At 39.6% G+C, this 19,374-nt stretch overlaps 1 protein-coding gene across 2 annotated transcripts; it reads left to right on the plus strand.

Moving 5' to 3' along the window:
• Positions 1-3,846: 3,846 nt before the first annotated feature.
• Positions 3,847-13,031, plus strand: LOC120036664 (endonuclease domain-containing 1 protein-like). 2 transcript variants are annotated; one of them, XM_038983049.1, is made up of 4 exons: positions 3,847-3,924; positions 4,766-5,137; positions 11,471-11,749; positions 12,128-13,031. In XM_038983049.1, the coding sequence occupies exons 2-4, from the start codon at positions 5,096-5,098 to the stop codon at positions 12,851-12,853; spliced, it is 1,047 nt and encodes a 348-aa protein (XP_038838977.1). In that variant the 5' UTR covers positions 3,847-3,924; positions 4,766-5,095; the 3' UTR covers positions 12,854-13,031. The 2 variants fall into 2 exon arrangements, with proteins under 2 accessions (XP_038838977.1, XP_038838978.1); XM_038983050.1 differs by lacking the exon at positions 3,847-3,924 and having other exon boundaries at positions 4,601-5,137; positions 12,128-12,214; positions 12,323-13,031.
• The last annotated feature ends 6,343 nt before the right edge of the window (positions 13,032-19,374 follow it).

A 19,374-nucleotide genomic window follows, 5' to 3' on the forward strand; every position in this document is an offset into this window, starting at 1 on the left:
CTTACAGTGAAATGCTGAATACAACAGGTGTAGTAGACCTTACAGTGAAATGCTGAATACAACAGGTGTAGTAGACCTCACAGTGAAATGCTGAATACAACAGGTGTAGTAGACCTTACAGTGAAATGCTGAATACAACAGGTGTAGTAGACCTCAGTGACATGCTGAATACAACAGGTGTAGTAGACCTTACAGTGAAATGTTTACAAGCCCTTAAACAACAATGCAGTTTTAAAAAAAATACCCCTGAAAAGCAAAAGATAAGATTAACAAATAATTAAAGACAGCAGTAAATAACAAGAGCAGCATAGAAGGGGGACAATGCAAATAGTCTGGGTAGCTATTTGATTAGATGTTCAGGAGTCTTATTGCTTGGGGGTAGAAGCTGTTTAGACGCCTCTTGGACCTAAACTTGGTGCTCCGGTACCGCTTGCCATGTGGTAGCAGAACGAACAGTCTATGACTGGGGTGGCTGGAGTCTTTGACAATTTGTAGGGCCTTCCTCTGACACTGTCTGGCATAGAGGTCCTGGATGGCAGGAAACTTGGGCCGTACGCACAACCCTCTGTTGTGCCTTGCGGTCGGAGGCCAAGTAGTTGCCATACCAGGCAGTGATGCAACCCGTCAGGATGCTCTCGATGGTGCAGCTGTGGAACATTTTGAGGACCTGGGGACCCACGCCAAATATGTTCAGTCTCCTGAGGGGGAATAGGCTTTGTCTTGCCCTCTTCACGACTGTCTTGGTGTGTTTGGACCATGATAGTTTGTTGGTGATGTGAACATCAAGGAACTTGAAGCTCTCAACCTGCTCCACTACAGCCCTGTCGATGAGAATGGGGGATGGCTCGGTCCTCCTTTTCCTATAGTCCACAATCATCTCCTTTGTCTTGATCATGTTGGGGGAGAGGTTGTTGTCCTGGCACCACCCGACCAGGCACCACCCGACCAGGCTCTGAGGGCACTGTGGTGTTGAACGCTGAGCTGTAGTCAACGAACAGCATTCTCACATAGGTGTTCCTTTCATCCAGGTGGGAAAGGGAAGTGTGGAGTGCAATAGAGATTGCATCATCTGTGGATCTGTTGGGGCGGTATGCAAATTGGAGTGGGTCTAGGGTTTCTGGGATAATGGTGTTGATGTGAGCCATGACCAGCCTTTCAAAGCACTTCATTGCTTCAGACGTCGTCATTTAGGCAGTTCTAAGGTTTAAAAAAGCCCAAACTTCCCCCAGGGTAGTAAGAAACGCTTCACTAATTTGCGTGTCATCTTTTGCACTTTTTTGTTCCTGCGCAAGGCCAACCCGATGTCGAGCCGGTCTCAACTAGCAAAAAGCCACTGAAAGAAGTGGTCTCATTTAGATGTTTTGTGTGTCTGTGGAGCAGAAGAAACGTGTGTTAAGAATCAAAAAGATATCGGAGTGGAACGTTTCCTGTTTTCCTATCAAGGAGGGTATTTCTGGGGTGGCGCAATAAATAAAGGAAGAGGATATAACTGAAGAGGATATGTAGAGGATATAACAGAAGAGGATATGTAGAGGATATAACTGAAGAGGATATGTAGAGGATATAACAGAAGAGGATATGTAGAGGATATAACTGAAGAGGATATGTAGAGGATATAACAGAAGAGGATATGTAGAGGATATAACTGAAGAGGATATGTAGAGGATATAACTGAAGAGGATATGTAGAGGATATAACTGAAGAGGATATGTAGAGGATATAACTGAAGAGGATATGTAGAGGATATAACTGAAGAGGATATGTAGAGGATATAACTGAAGAGGATATGTAGAGGATATAACTGAAGAGGATATAACTGAAGAGGATATGTAGAGGATATAACTGAAGAAGATATGTAGAGGATATAACTGAAGAGGATATAACTGAAGAAGATATGTAGAGGATATAACTGAAGAGGATATAACTGTAGAGGATATAACTGAAGAAGATATAACTGAAGAGGATATCTAGAGGATATAACTGAAGAGGATATGTAGAGGATATAACTGAAGAGGATATCTAGAGGCTTTAACTGAAGAGGATATGTAGAGGATATAACTGAAGAGGATATGTAGAGGATATAACTGAAGAGGATATAACTGAAGAGGATATGTAGAGGATATAACTGAAGAGGATATGTAGAGGATATGTAGAGGATATAACTGAAGAAGATATAACTGAAGAGGATATGTAGAGGATATAACTGAAGAAGATATAACTGTAGAGGATATAACTGAAGAAGATATAACTGAAGAGGATATCTAGAGGATATAACTGAAGAGGATATGTAGAGGATATAACTGAAGAGGATATCTAGAGGCTTTAACTGAAGAGGATATGTAGAGGATATAACTGAAGAGGATATGTAGAGGATATAACTGAAGAGGATATAACTGAAGAGGATATGTAGAGGATATAACTGAAGAGGATATGTAGAGGATATGTAGAGGATATAACTGAAGAAGATATAACTGAAGAGGATATAACTGAATAGGATATGTAGAGGATTTAACTGAAGAGGATATGTAGAGGATATAACTGAAGAGGATATAACTGAAGAGGATATGTAGAGGATATAACTGAAGAGGATATGTAGAGGATATAACTGTAGAGGATATGTAGAGGATATGTAGAGGATATAACTGAAGAGGATATGTAGAGGATATAACTGAAGAGGATATGTAGAGGATATAACTGTAGAGGATATGTAGAGGATATAACTGTAGAGGATATAACTGAAGAGGATATGTAGAGGATATAACTGAAGAGGATATGTAGAGGATATGTAGAGGATATAACTGAGGAGGATATGTAGAGGATATAACTGAAGAGGATATAACTGAAGAGGATATGTAGAGGATATAACTGAAGAGGATATGTAGAGGATATAACTGTAGAGGATATATAGAGGATATAACTGTAGAGGATATAACTGAAGAGGATATGTAGAGGATATAACTGAAGAGGATATGTAGAGGATATAACTGAAGCAGATATAACTGAAGAGGATATGAAGAGGATATAACTGAAGAGGATATGTAGAGGATATAACTGAAGACATCGATGGAGTGGTTGGTGCACGTTGATGGACTTGTATGGTGGACAGAGAAAATAAGTTCACTCCATCCATGCTACTGTTCTTCGGTAAATAATCTCTCCCTTCTCATATAAAGTCAGGATTCATGATTTACCCGGTAAGAGCTTTAATGCACAAGCTCCTTCAGTGTCATAAATGTAAAAGATTTGGTCATGTGTCAAGTGTGTGCAGAAGGGAAGAATATCGTACGCCAGATGAAGGGAAATTCTGCAACTGTGGAGGTGAACATGTGGCTCTTGGAGTGCCCTGATAGGCTGAAGGAGAATGAGGTGTCAAGGGTAAGGAGTGAAAATGGGAAGGAAAGAATGGCAGGGAAGAACAATGGTAGTAGAGCCTCCAGGACCAGTGAAGGTTTTTCATCAACCGAGGGATAGTAAAATGCTACATGATAAAATGGTGGACTTTGTATAATTTATTACAATAGTTATAAACTGTACAACACAAGCAGAGAAGAAGTCTAAGAACATTGGAATCATTGTGAATGCAGCTGAACGTTTTTGGGGGTCTTCCTGATTTCCTCGGTGCAAGAAATCCTGTCTGTGAATGTAGCCCCATCACAGGCCCCTGAGCCAGTGTAGGGATGTATTTTGGAGTGGACTGTGATTGAAGACGTATGATGTTTTTTTTAGTTGACGTGTTTTATTTTATATGATATCGTTCTACCTCTTATCCGGAATAGTTTGTTTACGTTTCTTATTTAATACCTCGTCCAGCAGGTGGCGGTAATGCACCTTAACATTGGATGTCAACCGCCGTTAAACTCCATCGAAGAAGAAGACACTTTCCCTTCATCGGATCATTGTTTAAATCACAAGGAGAGTTACAGAGTAAGTATCTTTAATAAGGTTGAATGAAATGGATTGTCATCTTATTGCTACATCTGTGAAGTTGTAAGAAGAACGGAAAAGTGAATTGAAAACATTATACAGTTCTATCTCTGCAGTCATCTACCTATGATACCCGTAGCATTGGTTTGGTATCGGTAACTACCGGTACAATCAGCGGCCACTTGTCTGCATTTTCAATAGTATTTTTACAATCGTAGCTATTTTAATGCATACTATCGCTTATATTCGTGCTTTGTTGTATGGTGTAAGACGTCTGTGAAGTTGTGAAATAGTGTTTACGTGATGCAGGCTACAGTACAGTAACTTTAGCATGCTACTGTACAGTAGTTTATTTTCGGTTCCAGTGTATAACAGTTTTATTCAACATGTATCAGTCATGGATTAGCTAATACATGTATTATGTTATCTAGTTTAATGGTGTGATAATCGGGATATTTGCCTTGCATTTCAATCTACACATGAATATGGGTCTGCAATGTATTGCAATGTTAGGTAGGCTATTCAATTCCCTTGGCATTCTGCAAGCATGAATACTTTACAATAATGGAAGATATGCATTGTGTTAATCTTACTATTTGTCCATGTATTGAATGATACACAGCTTTCCATAAATGCAGTGTGGACTTTTTACAGATGAAACCACTTCCATTATGACACTCCCTTCCTGTATCTGTCATAAAGGCCTATGCATTCTTTGTCCTTTAGTTACACAACTAAATCTAGTATCTGTCACTTACCTTTCATGCTGTAGATCTGCTGTCATGGTGCTGAGAATGCTTAGTACTGTATCTGTCACTTATGTATTCTCTGTATGTATTAGGTATGAACCCTTGGACGTACAGGTACCTCCAGCGCTCCCTCCTGCCTCACGTTCGGCCCCTGTCCCTGGTGATCTACCCCAGGCCCCCTTGTATCCACCCCCAGGCTTCTGAACTTGCCCCAGTGGGGTGAAGACCAGAAGAGGGTGATGTCCTTCCTGCCTCCCTCTCTCTCCCTTAAATGCAGCTGGTGATTCCAGAGAGCCGGCGGGCATCTCTCAACAAGAAGCAGCAGCAGTGGATTTACCAGACGCTGTTTACCAGGATCCTCCTACAGAGCTCACAGTTCATCACTGTCCTTGCCCTGGTGGGGTGAAGACCAGAAGAGGGTGATGTCCTTCCTGTCTCCAAGTTCTGCCTCAGAATGTGCTGGGGTGAGTTTTTCCATAATAAATGAGCAGCTTAGAAATGGTCATTTAATATTTTCTTCTCTCATGATCTATCAATGCCTCAGGATGCCACTGGGTAAACATTATCTAACTGATTAACTTTTCTGTGATGATATGTGGAATAAGATATGTCTGAAGTAAACAGAGGAACTGGCCTAGAGTTAGTCCTGTCTGGTATAATTAGTGGTCAAGACTGGACAAGGAGGGTTAGATAAACTCCTCTGTATGAAGATGAGTCCTGTCTGGTATAATTAGTGGTCAAGACTGGACAAGGAGGGTTCGATAAACTCCTCTCTGTATGTAGATGAGTCCTGTCTGGTATAATTAGTGGTCAAGACTGGACAAGGAGGGTTGGATAAACTCCTCTCTATGAAGATGAGTCCTGTCTGGTATAATTAGTGGTCAAGACTGGACAAGGAGGGTTGGATAAACTCCTCTGTATGTGGAACAGGTGTGACTATTTATCATGTGTAACAATCAAACCTCCCTATTGGCTGTGTGTTCCACATTCTAAAGTAGAACCATCATTTTACTGGCTGAAATATTGTCCAGAAATGACCTCATTGGACAGAAAGGGGAACTCCTCCCCACACGCATGTTGAACAAATATAATGTTTCCCTGAAACAAAGGATTCCTGTAGTTTCATGAAATAAGAAATTGATTCATAGTGTCCTTTGTCTGGGGTGATGTGAGTTTCCTTCAACAATCAGTGTTCCAGATAGATGACACAGGAACCTTGGTATAAAACTCTTTAGTAATAAAATGTCATTGCAGACAGAGACTCACATCCAGAATACCTCAGTAGTCTATAGTAAAGATCTGTGTGGTAAAACAAGAGACAACGCTCTTTATACCAGGTGGTGTGGACAACAACTTTATACCAGGTGGTGTGGACAACAACTTTATACCAGGTGGTGTGGACAACAACTTTATACCAGGTGGTGTGGACAACAACTTTATACCAGGTGGTGTGGACAACAACTTTATACCAGGTGGTGTGGACAACACTCTTTATACCAGGTGGTGTGGACAACAACTTTATACCAGGTGGTGTGGACAACAACTTTATACCAGGTGGTGTGGACAACACTCTTTATACCAGGTGGTGTGGACAACACTCTTTATACCAGGTGGTGTGGACAACAACTTTATACCAGGTGGTGTGGACAACACTCTTTATACCAGGTGGTGTGGACAACAACTTTATACCAGGTGGTGTGGACAACAACTTTATACCAGGTGGTGTGGACAACAACTTTATACCAGGTGGTGTGGACAACAACTTTATACCAGGTGGTGTGGACAACAACTTTATACCAGGTGGTGTGGACAACACTCTTTATACCAGGTGGTGTGGACAACAACTTTATACCAGGTGGTGTGGACAACAACTTTATACCAGGTGGTGTGGACAACACTCTTTATACCAGGTGGTGTGGACAACAACTTTATACCAGGTGGTGTGGACAACCTATGTCAAATGCATACGTCAATCATACCTTAACATTGTGGCATTGGATTAGATACAAGGTATCTAAGATGAGAAAAGCATGTCAAGACTGTGGTTTGTCACTCTGCTATGAGCCATCAACCACACCTGTGTGGTCTCAGGCTCTTTGCTACTTTCAGAACATCTTGGCCTTGCGGCTGAGTGACTATCAGCAGGAGCAGACAGTTCTCAGCCTGAGAACTAACGTAGTACATCTCCATCACCCAGTACTTTTACATCGTTGCACATTGCAAGCACACAAAGGTTATCACATACAGTGGGGAGAACAAGTATTTGATACACTGCCGATTTTGCAGGTTTTCCTACTTACAAAGCATGTAGAGGTCTGTAATTTTTATCATAGGTACACTTCAACTGTGAGAGACGGAATCTAAATCCAGAAAATCACATTGTATGATTTTTAAGTAATTAATTAGCATTTTATTAATCATGGCATTGGTGTAGCCCCACCTCCGACCCCCAGGGTAACCCCCAACAATAGTATTTCATACAAGACCAACATTTAAGGCAACATTTGATGTGAACACTTAGCAAATAAACGTCCACACCTTTACAGGAAGTAAAACTGTGTGACCTGCTTCAGCTGTTTAACATTTGTATGTAGGTGAAGAAGTTAAACATGTTTTACTTAAGTGAAGCAGTCACTTTAAATATTATCCATGAAGGTAGGGTAGACTGGGGAACAAAGTAACACAGGGTCAGTTGTAACAGATAAATTAGTCCAATTAGAAACCAGGTAGAAAGCTCTTATTCAATGTGATAATGGTTGGTTAGTGTCTCTACTAGGGCTGGGCGGTATACTGTATTTTACTATATACCAGTGTTGATACAAGGACCGGTTTGAGTTTTTACTTTACTTTCTAGAACGGTATTTGAATGTTTGGTTTGTTAAATGTGATACGCTGTGTGTAACGTCCATTTTTATAGTTTACTCTGCTACTTGAGCCATCCCTCTCCGCTCTCTTGGACAACTTTTATTAATCAAAAACATTAAATACCGTCAAAAATGTGAAAAATATAATATGATCTTTTGGCCATATCGCCCAGCTCTAGTCGCTACATGACCAAGAGGTTTTGTTTAAATCCATTGATTACTTTTAGTTTTATTGAAGTTTTTTCTTCAATAAAAAAGGTTTTTGAGTCCCTAAAGTAAATATACTTGCTGCTTCTCTTTTTGTTAAATTATTGACCTGTGGAACATTCACCTACTGGGTCAATTGTAACATTTAATTCCCACCACTTGGTTGAATTGTAAATGACTGGTACGTCCTAGGAACATACTTAGTGTGTAATGGTAGCTCAGATATGTTGTTTGTATAAAAATATGATCAATCCAACTTAAATAATATTTTCATAATAAACTAAAGTCTAAAAGTGTTAGTTTGTTCCCCAGTCTCCTCTACTCTTACTGAGAAAAGGCCTCAACTGAAGAATCTACAGCTGCTGAGTCTGAGGTGTTAAACAGTCCAGTGCTGCTCTGACCACAGTGTTGTTAGGAACCACATTTTCTAACTCTACATACACAGCCTTGTGTCAACTCTTACTGTGAACTACTTCAGTTACTGGAAATAAACTCAGCAGTGGTCAGACCACAGAATATGCTGTTAGGTTCTATTACTAGAGTGACAACTTGAACCAAACTAAGTTTATTCTTCCCAGAGGGTCAAACCAGCTGCATTAGACACAGACATGGTTTCCCCTGGGGTAGTATACAGTCTGGGCCAAATGTTTGGGGAATGACACAAATATTAATTTCCACAAGGTTTGCTGCTTCAGTCTCTTTAGATATTTTTGTCAGATGTTACTATGGAATAATGAAGAATAATTACAAGCATTTCATAAGTGTCAAAGGCTTTTATTGACAATTACATGAAGTTGATGCAAAGAGACAATATTTGCAGTGTTGACCCTTCTTTTTCAAGACCTCTGCAATCTGCCCTGACATGCTGTCAATTAACTTCTGGCCCACATCCTGACTGATGGCAGTTTATTATTGGATAATCAATGCTTGGAGTTTGTCAGAATTTGTGGGTTTTTGTTTGTCCACCCGCCTCTTGAGGATTGACCACAAATTCTTAGTGGGATTAAGGTCTGGGGAGTTTCCTGGCCATGGACCCAAAATATCGATGTTTTGTTCCCCGAGCCACTCAGTTATCACTTTTGCCTTATGGCAAGGTGCTCCATCATGCTGGAAAAGGCATTGTTCATCACCAAACTGTTCCTGGATGGTTGGGAGAAGTTGCTATCGGAGGATGTGTTTGTACCATTCTTTATTCATGGCTGTGTTCTTAGGCAAAATTGTGAGTGAGTCCTCTCCCTTGGCTGAGAAGCAACCCCACACATGAATGGTCTCAGGATGCTTTACTGTTGGCATGACACAGGACTGATGGTAGCGCTCACCTTGTCTTCTCCAGACAAGCTTTTGTCCGGATTCCCCAAACAATCGGAAAGGGGATTCATCAGAGAAAATTACTTTACCCCAGTCCTCAGCAGTCCAATCCCTGTACCTTTTTCAGAATATCAGTCTGTCCCCGATGTTTTTCCAGTCTGTCCTCCAAAAGTCTTCGCTTCACTGCGCGTGCAGATGCACTCACACCTGCCTGCTGCCATTCCTGAGCAAGCTCTGTACTGGTGGTGCCCCGATCCCGCAGCTGAATCAACTTTAGAAGATGGTCCTGGCGCTTGCTGGACTTTCTTGGGCGCCCTGAAGCCTATTTCACAACAATTGAACCGCTCTCCTTGAAGTTCTTGATGATCCGATAAATGGTTGATTTAGGTGCAATCTTACTGGCAGCAATATCTGTCACGTTCGTCGTCCTCCTCATCTAAGGATGAGTAGTAAGAAGGATCGGAGGACCAATGCGCAGCGTGATATGAATACATCGTTACTTTTATTAACGAATAACACTGAATAAACTTACAAAACAATAAACGGACAAACGAACGAAAACGCAACAGTCCCGTATGGTGACATACAAAAAGACACAGACACAGGAACAATCACCCACAACCCACAATACAAAACAGGCTACCTAAATATAGAGACAACGACTAACACCTGCCTCTGATTGAGAACCATATCAGGCCAAACACAGAAACAGACAAACTAGACATACAACATAGAATGCCCACTCAGATCACACCCTGACCAAACAAAACATAGAAACATACAAAGCAAACTATGGTCAGGGCGTGACAATATCCTTGCCTGTGAAGCCCTTTTTGTGCAAAGCAATGATGACGGCACGTGTTTCCTTGCAGGTAACCATGGTTGACAGAGGAAGAACAATGATTCCAAGCACCACCCTCCTTTTGAATCTTCGTCTGTTATTCGAACTCAATCAGCATGACAGAGTGATCTCCAGCCTTGTCCTCGTCAACACTCACACCTATGTTAATGAGAGAATCACTGACATGATGTCAGCTGGTCCTTTTGTGACAGGGCTGAAATGCAGTGTAAATGTTTTTGGAGGAATCAGTTCGTTTGAATGGCAAAGAGGGACTTTGCAAATAATTGCAATTCATCTGATCACTCTTCATAACATTCTGGAGTATATGCAAATTGCCATCATACAAGCTGAGGCAGCAGACTTTGTGACAATTAATATTTGTGTCATTCTCAAAACCTTTGGCCACGACTGTATACCCCATTCTGGGTGGAGTCTCCTCCTCATCACTAAACATTACATCATTATTTCTAGGCAGGGATCTGAGTGATATGAGCCTTAAACGGTTCCTCCCCTTATCAGTACTGCCTCATGTGACCATGTTTCCCTGCATTCAGCCCCTCCCAAGCTTCATTATGGCTCCCCTCATGCCTCCATTATACCTAATGATTCCTAATAATTACAGCTCAGAAACCAAACCTACACCAACATAAACACCAATAAATGAAACATCCATTATTGCCATCTTCTGGTTTCCATTAAATGTGTTAGAGGCCAAATCAGAGGTGGAAATGTGATTGACATTTGATAGCTTCCTCCGTTTCATTCAGTTGGACACATCTTCCTCCGTTTCATTCAGTTGGACACATCTTCCTCCGTTTCATTCAGTTGGACACATCTTCCTCCGTTTCATTCAGTTGTAATCATATCTGTAATGTATGTGAGGCCTTTAAGACCTCATACTAAATATGTTGACTTGCTGGTCAAGGGAAATGCAAGTTTACTTCTTTGAGTTGTTGAGTCAGAGGCGCTAAGCCTTGTGAGATATTAATGAATGTGAACTCAGCAACCGTAATTCCAGAACAGTCCCACTGTTGTAATAGTATGATGTGTAACTTCTGACAGACTCTATGCTGAGTAAAGTCATGTTTTTATCCTAAAACTTTTTTCTACCAGAACCAAAGTGTTCCCAGAACTATAGACTTGTGTGATTAAGTTCTGGGTCCATACGTGTTAGAAACTACAGTAGGTGAGACACATGTTATTTGTGACAGCAGTGTCCATGGAAACAGAGGAGTTTATGCAAATCAACCCTTTCTGTCTTGACATCTGAAGGAGGAGTCTCTGAAAACCTATTTAAATCAGTCTGTCCTGACTCAGCTCAACAGTCTCCAGTCTACCAACTGGTCTCTGTTATAACTATTTAAAGCAGTCTGTCCTGACTCAGCTCAGCAGTCTCCAGTCTACCAACTGGTCTCTGAAATAACTATTTAAAGCAGTCTGTCCTGACTCAGATCAGCATTCTCCAGTCTACCAGCTGGTCTCTGTGGTGTACAGTCTTCAGGTGATGATGGGGATATTGAATCATCTCTCTACTCTCCTCCTTCTCTCTCTCCTTCCTCCTGCTCTCTCTCATGTAGTGGAGAAGTTCAGTGATGTTCCACAGTCAGAGTTTCTTCCTGAAGGGGACAACTCCAAATCTCCCAGGTATTTTGGTTGATGGGAAAGTCCAGGACCAGAACCGCTACAAGCCGATCTGCCAGTTGTTTAAATACAAGAAGAAAACGGAAGTTAAAAACATCTACAGGTTTGCAACTCTCTACGACACGACCAACAGGATCCCTGTGTTCTCAGCCTACAACTTCACTGGTCCTCCTACAGACCGCAGACCAAATCAACGTTGGATGATCGAGCCCCAGGTAGGACTAATGTTTGTCATATAACATAACATGTGTATTTGTTTACTGGTATATATCACAGACAGTTATGTTACCTAGTCAGTCCTGGATGATAGAGCCCCAGGTAGGACTAATGTTTGTCATATAACATAATATGTGTATTTGTTTACTGGTATATATCACAGACAGTTATGTTACCTAGTCAGTCCTGGATGATAAAGCCCCAGGTAGGACTAATCTCTATTCATTAAACATGTGTATTTGATTACTGGTATATATCATGTATATATGTATCTTTGTTGCAACCACTTTCAGCTTAAGTCTGGATTGTGAAATAGTGATTTTTTTTAAATGTATGAATTTTTATAATAGTTTGATGTCGGACTGATGTTTCTGCAGCTTGAAGATAAACATTACACACGTGACATGATGGTGGCAGGTAGACGTCTAAGAGTCGAGCACCAGGCTACGAACGCAGACTACAAGGTAAAGATAAAGGGCATGCATCTGGACAGAGGTCACCTATTCCCATGTTCGTATGCTGATGATGATACCATGAGGTCCACTTTCACCCTGACAAACGCCGTTCCACAGGAAAGAGGCTTCAACCGAGGCAGATGGAGTAAAATTGAGTGCAAAGTCAGAGAATATCTTGTGAAGAACTGTAAGGAAGCTGAAGACCAGATTAAAGCCTATGTGGTGACTGGAGCAGTGCCCAGCAACAACAAACTGAACAAACGAGTGAACATCCCGGATCTTCTGTGGACAGCCTACTGCTGTAAAAACAAACTGGGACAGTGGGTGGCCGGAGCATACTGGGGGAAGAACGTAAAGGGGGAAACAGTGAATTCGAATACCTTGGGAGAACTAGAAAAAGAATTGACGAATTTCTACAAGGACTTCAAGGTATTCCCATATTATTGCCCAAGAAAAGCTATTCAAAGTGTAGAACAGGATGAGACAGGGAGGAACAGAGAGAGAGTATTAGAGGGTGGGGCGGGGCAAAAGAGGAGCGGGAAAGGGAGCAGAGAGAGGAGCATGAAGATGGCGAGAAGAACAGGGGATGAGTTAAAGGAATGTGATGAGGAGGATGGATGTGATTGTGACTGTGATGAAAAATTATGAGTTTTGTCCAGTGGTAATTCCCACAACTATTGAGTACACATCCCCTAAGTTGATAAGGGTATAAGGGTTATAAGTGTTAAGTAATAATGGTTATAAGGGGTAAGTAATAAGTGTTATAAGCCATGGTTAAAATGGTTATAATAAGGGTTATAATGGTTATAATAAGGGTTATAATGGTTATAATAAGGGTTATAATGGTTATAATAAGGGTTATAATGGTTATAATAAGGGTTATAATGGTTATAATAAGGGTTATAATGGTTATAATAAGGGTTATAATGGTTATAATTAAACAAGTTTAAGGGTTATAAACATTAAAGACCAGCTCTGTTACTTTGGCGACTAAGAAAGTATATTTTAAACCTCCCACTTTGTGCTTGATGTATCAATGTGTTGTTCAAACATATAGAATCTATGAGCAGAATTACTGTTTCCCTACATTTCACCCCCCCCTAGCAAATTGAGTCTTAGCCAATGAGCATCAGCCCCTCACATGTGAGTGAAAACTAGTGTGGTGGCAGAATTTGTGTTGAACTGTTGTAACTTCTCAAGGGACATGTTCTGTGTTGGACTGTGATGCCTTTCATAGAGTCCTGGTGTGTCTGGACCTTAAACACAAGGCCATTGTGTTCTGGAACTGTTGCTGGTATAAATAACTGTAACAATCTGATGGTATTATCACCTCCCACTATATAAGGGACATGGAACCATTTACTCAGGGGGTTCTTCCCTGTGTTCCTGTGTTCCTATTTCTATTCTATTAGGAGGTATTGGTTTACCTATAATCACCTGAAATATACTGTTGGACCAGTATATTAGGAGGGATTGGTTTACCTATAATCACCTGAAATATACTGTTGGACCAGTATATTAGGAGGGATTGGTTTACCTATAATCACCTGAAATATACTGTTGGACCAGTATATTAGGAGGGATTGGTTTACCTATAATCACCTGAAATATACTGTTGGACCAGTATATTAGGAGGGATTGGTTTACCTATAATCACCTGAAATATACTGTTGGACCAGTATATTAGGAGGGATTGGTTTACCTATAATCACCTGAAATATACTGTTGGACCAGTATATTAGGAGGGATTGGTTTACCTATAATCACCTGAAATATACTGTTGGACCAGTATATTAGGAGGGATTGGTTTACCTATAATCACCTGAAATATACTGTTGGACCAGTATATTAGGAGGGATTGGTTTACCTATAATCACCTGAAATATACTGTTGGACCAGTATATTAGGAGGGATTGGTTTACCTATAATCACCTGAAATATACTGTTGGACCAGTATATTAGGAGGGATTGGTTTACCTATAATCACCTGAAATATACTGTTGGACCAGAATATTAGGAGGGATTGGTTTACCTATAATCACCTGAAATATACTGTTGGACCAGTATATTAGGAGGGATTGGTTTACCTATAATCACCTGAAATATACTGTTGGACCAGTATATTAGGAGGGATTGGTTTACCTATAATCACCTGAAATATACTGTTGGACCAGTATATTAGGAGGGATTGGTTTACCTATAATCACCTGAAATATACTGTTGGACCAGTATATTAGGAGGGATTGGTTTAAATATAATCACCTGAAATATACTGTTGGACCAGTATATTAGGAGGGATTGGTTTACCTATAATCACCTGAAATATACTGTTGGACCAGTATATTAGGAGGGATTGGTTTACCTATAATCACCTGAAATATACTGTTGGACCAGAATATTAGCAGGAATTGGATAGCCTACATTTGAATACTGCAGGTAGGAAGTGGATAGCCTGCAGGTAGGAAGTGGATAGCCTGTAAGCAGGAAGTGGATAGCCTGGAAGCAGCAATTGGATAGCCTACAGTATTATAATACTGTATAGATAATCAGTTTGCAAACACAAGGGTTACCAAGTTGTATGTGTGTATAATGGGTTATTAGAGACGTGATGTCATTATACGGGTCTAAGAAGACTATTAGATAATACGGGTCTAAGAAGACTATTAGATAATACGGGTCTAAGAAGACTATTAGACAATACGGGTCTAAGAAGACTATTAGATAATACGGGTCTAAGAAGACTGTTAGATAATACGGGTCTAAGAAGACTATTAGATAATACGGGTCTAAGAAGACTATTAGATAATACGGGTCTAAGAAGACTATTAGATAATACGGGTCAGAGGAACTCTGCCTAGAAGTTCAGCATCCCAGAGTCGCCTCTTCACTGTTGACGTTGAGACTGGACAGAGGAACTCTGCCTAGAAGTTCAGCATCCCAGAGTCGCCTCTTCACTGTTGACGTTGAGACTGGTGTTTTGCAGGCACTATTTAACAAAGCTGCCAGTTGATGACTTGTGAGGCATCTGTTTCTCAAACTAGACACTAATGTACTTGTCGTCTTGCTCAGTTGTGCACCGGGGCCTCCCATTCCTCTTTCTATTCTGGTTAGAGCCAGTTTGCGCTGTTCTGCGAAGGGAGTAGTACACAGCATTGTACAGTTTCTTGGCAATTTCTCGCATTGAATCACCTTCATGTCTCAGAACAAGAATAGACTGGCGAGTTTCAGATTAAAGTTCTTTGTTTCTGGCCATTTTTAGCCTGTAATCAAACCCACAAATGCTGATGCTCCAGATACTCAACTAGTCTAAAGAAGGCCAGTTTTATTGCTTCTTTAATCAGATCAACAGTTTTCAGCTGTGCTAACATCATTACAAAAGGGTTTTCTAATGACCAATTAGCCTTTTAAAATAATAGACTTGGATTAGGTAACACAACGTGCCATCGGGAAACAGAGGAGTGATGGTTGCTGATAATGGGCCTCTGTACACCTATGCAGATATTCCATAAACAAATCAGCTGTTTCCAGCTACAATAGTCATTTAAAACATTAACAATGTCTACACTGTATTTCTGATAAATTTGTGGTTATTTTAATGGACAAATTTTTTTGCTTTTCTTTAAAAAACAAGGAGATTTCTAAGTGACCCCAGACGTTTGAATGGTAGTGTACATGGAGACTAGTGAAAGTAACAAAGACAGTGATGAAGACAAGTGGAAAGATTCATGGTCCTTGCGGTCTATCAGTTGAGGTCAAATGTAATGAGTGTCGACAGTAGATGACTGGAAACGTGTTATTAGTTGCTTTCAGCTAGCAGTCTAATAAGGAAATATGTTATTAGTTGCTTTCAGCTAGCAGTCTAATAAGGAAATATGTTATTAGTTGCTTTCAGCTAGCAGTCTAATAATGAAATATGTTATTAGTTGCTTTCAGCTAGCAGTCTAATAATGAAATGTGTTATTAGTTGCTTTCAGCTAGCAGTCTAATAATGAAATGTGTTATTAGTTGCTTTCAGCTAGCAGTCTAATAAGGAAATGTGTTATTAGTTGCTTTCAGCTAGCAGTCTAATAATGAAATATGTTATTAGTTGCTTTCAGCTAGCAGTCTAATAAGGAAATATGTTATTAGTTGCTTTCAGCTAGCAGTCTAATAATGAAATGTGTTATTAGTTGCTTTCAGCTAGCAGTCTAATAAGGAAATATGTTATTAGTTGCTTTCAGCTAGCAGTCTAATAATGAAATATGTTATTAGTTGCTTTCAGCTAGCAGTCTAATAATGAAATGTGTTATTAGTTGCTTTCAGCTAGCAGTCTAATAATGAAATATGTTATTAGTTGCTTTCAGCTAGCAGTCTAATAATGAAATATGATATTAGTTGCTTTCAGCTAGCAGTCTAATAATGAAATATGTTATTAGTTGCTTTCAGCTAGCAGTCTAATAATGAAATGTGTTATTAGTTGCTTTCAGCTAGCAGTCTAATAAGGAAATATGTTATTAGTTGCTTTCAGCTAGCAGTCTAATAATGAAATATGTTATTAGTTGCTTTCAGCTAGCAGTCTAATAATGAAATATGTTATTAGTTGCTTTCAGCTAGCAGTCTAATAAGGACATATGTTATTAGTTGCTTTCAGCTAGCAGTCTAATAAGGAAATATGTTATTAGTTGCTTTCAGCTAGCAGTCTAATAAGGAAATATGTTATTAGTTGCTTTCAGCTAGCAGTCTAAAAATGAAATATGTTATTAGTTGCTTTCAGCTAGCAGTCTAATAAGGAAATATGTTATTAGTTGCTTTCAGCTAGCAGTCTAATAAGGAAATATGTTATTAGTTGCTTTCAGCTAGCAGTCTAATAATGAAATATGTTATTAGTTGCTTTCAGCTAGCAGTCTAATAAGGAAATATGTTATTAGTTGCTTTCAGCTAGCAGTCTAATAAGGAAATATGTTATTAGTTGCTTTCAGCTAGCAGTCTAATAATGAAATATGTTATTAGTTGCTTTCAGCTAGCAGTCTAATAAGGAAATATGTTATTAGTTGCTTTCAGCTAGCAGTCTAATAATGAAATATGTTATTAGTTGCTTTCAGCTAGCAGTCTAATAAGGACATATGTTATTAGTTGCTTTCAGCTAGCAGTCTAATAAGGAAATATGTTATTAGTTGCTTTCAGCTAGCAGTCTAATAAGGAAATATGTTATTAGTTGCTTTCAGCTAGCAGTCTAAAAATGAAATATGTTATTAGTTGCTTTCAGCTAGCAGTCTAATAAGGAAATATGTTATTAGTTGCTTTCAGCTAGCAGTCTAATAAGGAAATATGTTATTAGTTGCTTTCAGCTAGCAGTCTAATAATGAAATATGTTATTAGTTGCTTTCAGCTAGCAGTCTAATAAGGAAATATGTTATTAGTTGCTTTCAGCTAGCAGTCTAATAAGGAAATATGTTATTAGTTGCTTTCAGCTAGCAGTCTAATAATGAAATATGTTATTAGTTGCTTTCAGCTAGCAGTCTAATAAGGAAATATGTTATTAGTTGCTTTCAGCTGGCAGTCTAATAATGAAATATGTTATTAGTTGCTTTCAGCTAGCAGTCTAATAATGAAATGTGTTATTAGTTGCTTTCAGCTAGCAGTCTAATAATGAAATATGATATTAGTTGCTTTCAGCTAGCAGTCTAATAATGAAATATGTTATTAGTTGCTTTCAGCTAGCAGTATAATAAGGAAATATGTTATTAGTTGCTTTCAGCTAGCAGTCTAATAAGGAAATATGTTATTAGTTGCTTTCAGCTAGCAGTCTAATAAGGAAATATGTCATTAGTTGCTTTCAGCTAGCAGTATAATAAGGAAATATGTCATTAGTTGCTTTCAGCTAGCAGTCTAATAAGGAAATATGTTATTAGTTGCTTTCAGCTAGCAGTCTAATAAGGAAATATGTTATTAGTTGCTTTCAGCTAGCAGTCTAATAATGAAATATGTTATTAGTTGCTTTCAGCTAGCAGTCTAATAAGGAAATATGTCATTAGTTGCTTTCAGCTAGCAGTATAATAATGAAATATGTTATTAGTTGCTTTCAGCTAGCAGTCTAATAAGGAAATATGTTATTAGTTGCTTTCAGCTAGCAGTCTAATAAGGAAATATGTTATTAGTTGCTTTCAGCTAGCAGTCTAATAAGGAAATATGTTATTAGTTGCTTTCAGCTAGCAGTCTAATAAGGAAATATGGGAGTCATTTGAAGAAGCTAATGTTTAAATACAAGGTTACATGATGATCAGAGGGATTGAGCCTGGGGACTGATATGAAATGAGATGCTGCCATCTGGTGTTTGGGTTAAAGATAAGCTTGCTGTGGACCCATTGATAAGCCACCAGTGAAAGTGAGTGGTATTCACTGCACTCAGGCTGTAAAGGACACATTGATAAGCCACCAGTGAAAGTGAGTGGTATTCATTGAACTCAGGCTGTAAAGGACACATTGATAAGCCACCAGTGAAAGTGAGTGGTATTCACTGAACTCAGGCTGTAAAGGACACATTGATAAGCCACCAGTGAAAGTGAGTGGTATTCATTGAACTCAGGCTGTAAAGGACACATTGATAAGCCACCAGTGAAAGTGAGTGGTATTCACTGTATTCAGGCTGTAAAGGACACATTGATAAGCCACCAGGGAAAGTGAGTGGTATTCACTGTATTCAGGCTGTAAAGGACACATTGATAAGCCACCAGGGAAAGTGAGTGGTATTCACTGTATTCAGGCTGTAAAGGACACATTGATAAGCCACCAGGGAAAGTGAGTGGTATTCACTGTATTCAGGCTGTAAAGGACACATTGATAAGCCACCAGTGAAAGTGAGTGGTATTCACTGTATTCAGGCTGTAAAGGACACATTGATAAGCCACCAGGGAAAGTGAGTGGTATTCACTGTATTCAGGCTGTAAAGGACACATTGATAAGCCACCAGTGAAAGTGAGTGGTATTCACTGTATTCAGGCTGTAAAGGACCCATTGATAAGCCACCAGGGAAAGTGAGTGGTATTCACTGTATTCAGGCTGTAAAGGACACATTGATAAGCCACCAGTGAAAGTGAGTGGTATTCACTGAACTCAGGCTGTAAAGGACACAGTGGGAACATTTGGAACAGAGGTATGAATAATTGAATAAGATACGTTTTTGACGATTA

Source organism: Salvelinus namaycush, unplaced genomic scaffold (genome assembly GCF_016432855.1).
Source record: "Salvelinus namaycush isolate Seneca unplaced genomic scaffold, SaNama_1.0 Scaffold1413, whole genome shotgun sequence".
Lineage (NCBI taxonomy): Eukaryota > Metazoa > Chordata > Actinopteri > Salmoniformes > Salmonidae > Salvelinus > Salvelinus namaycush.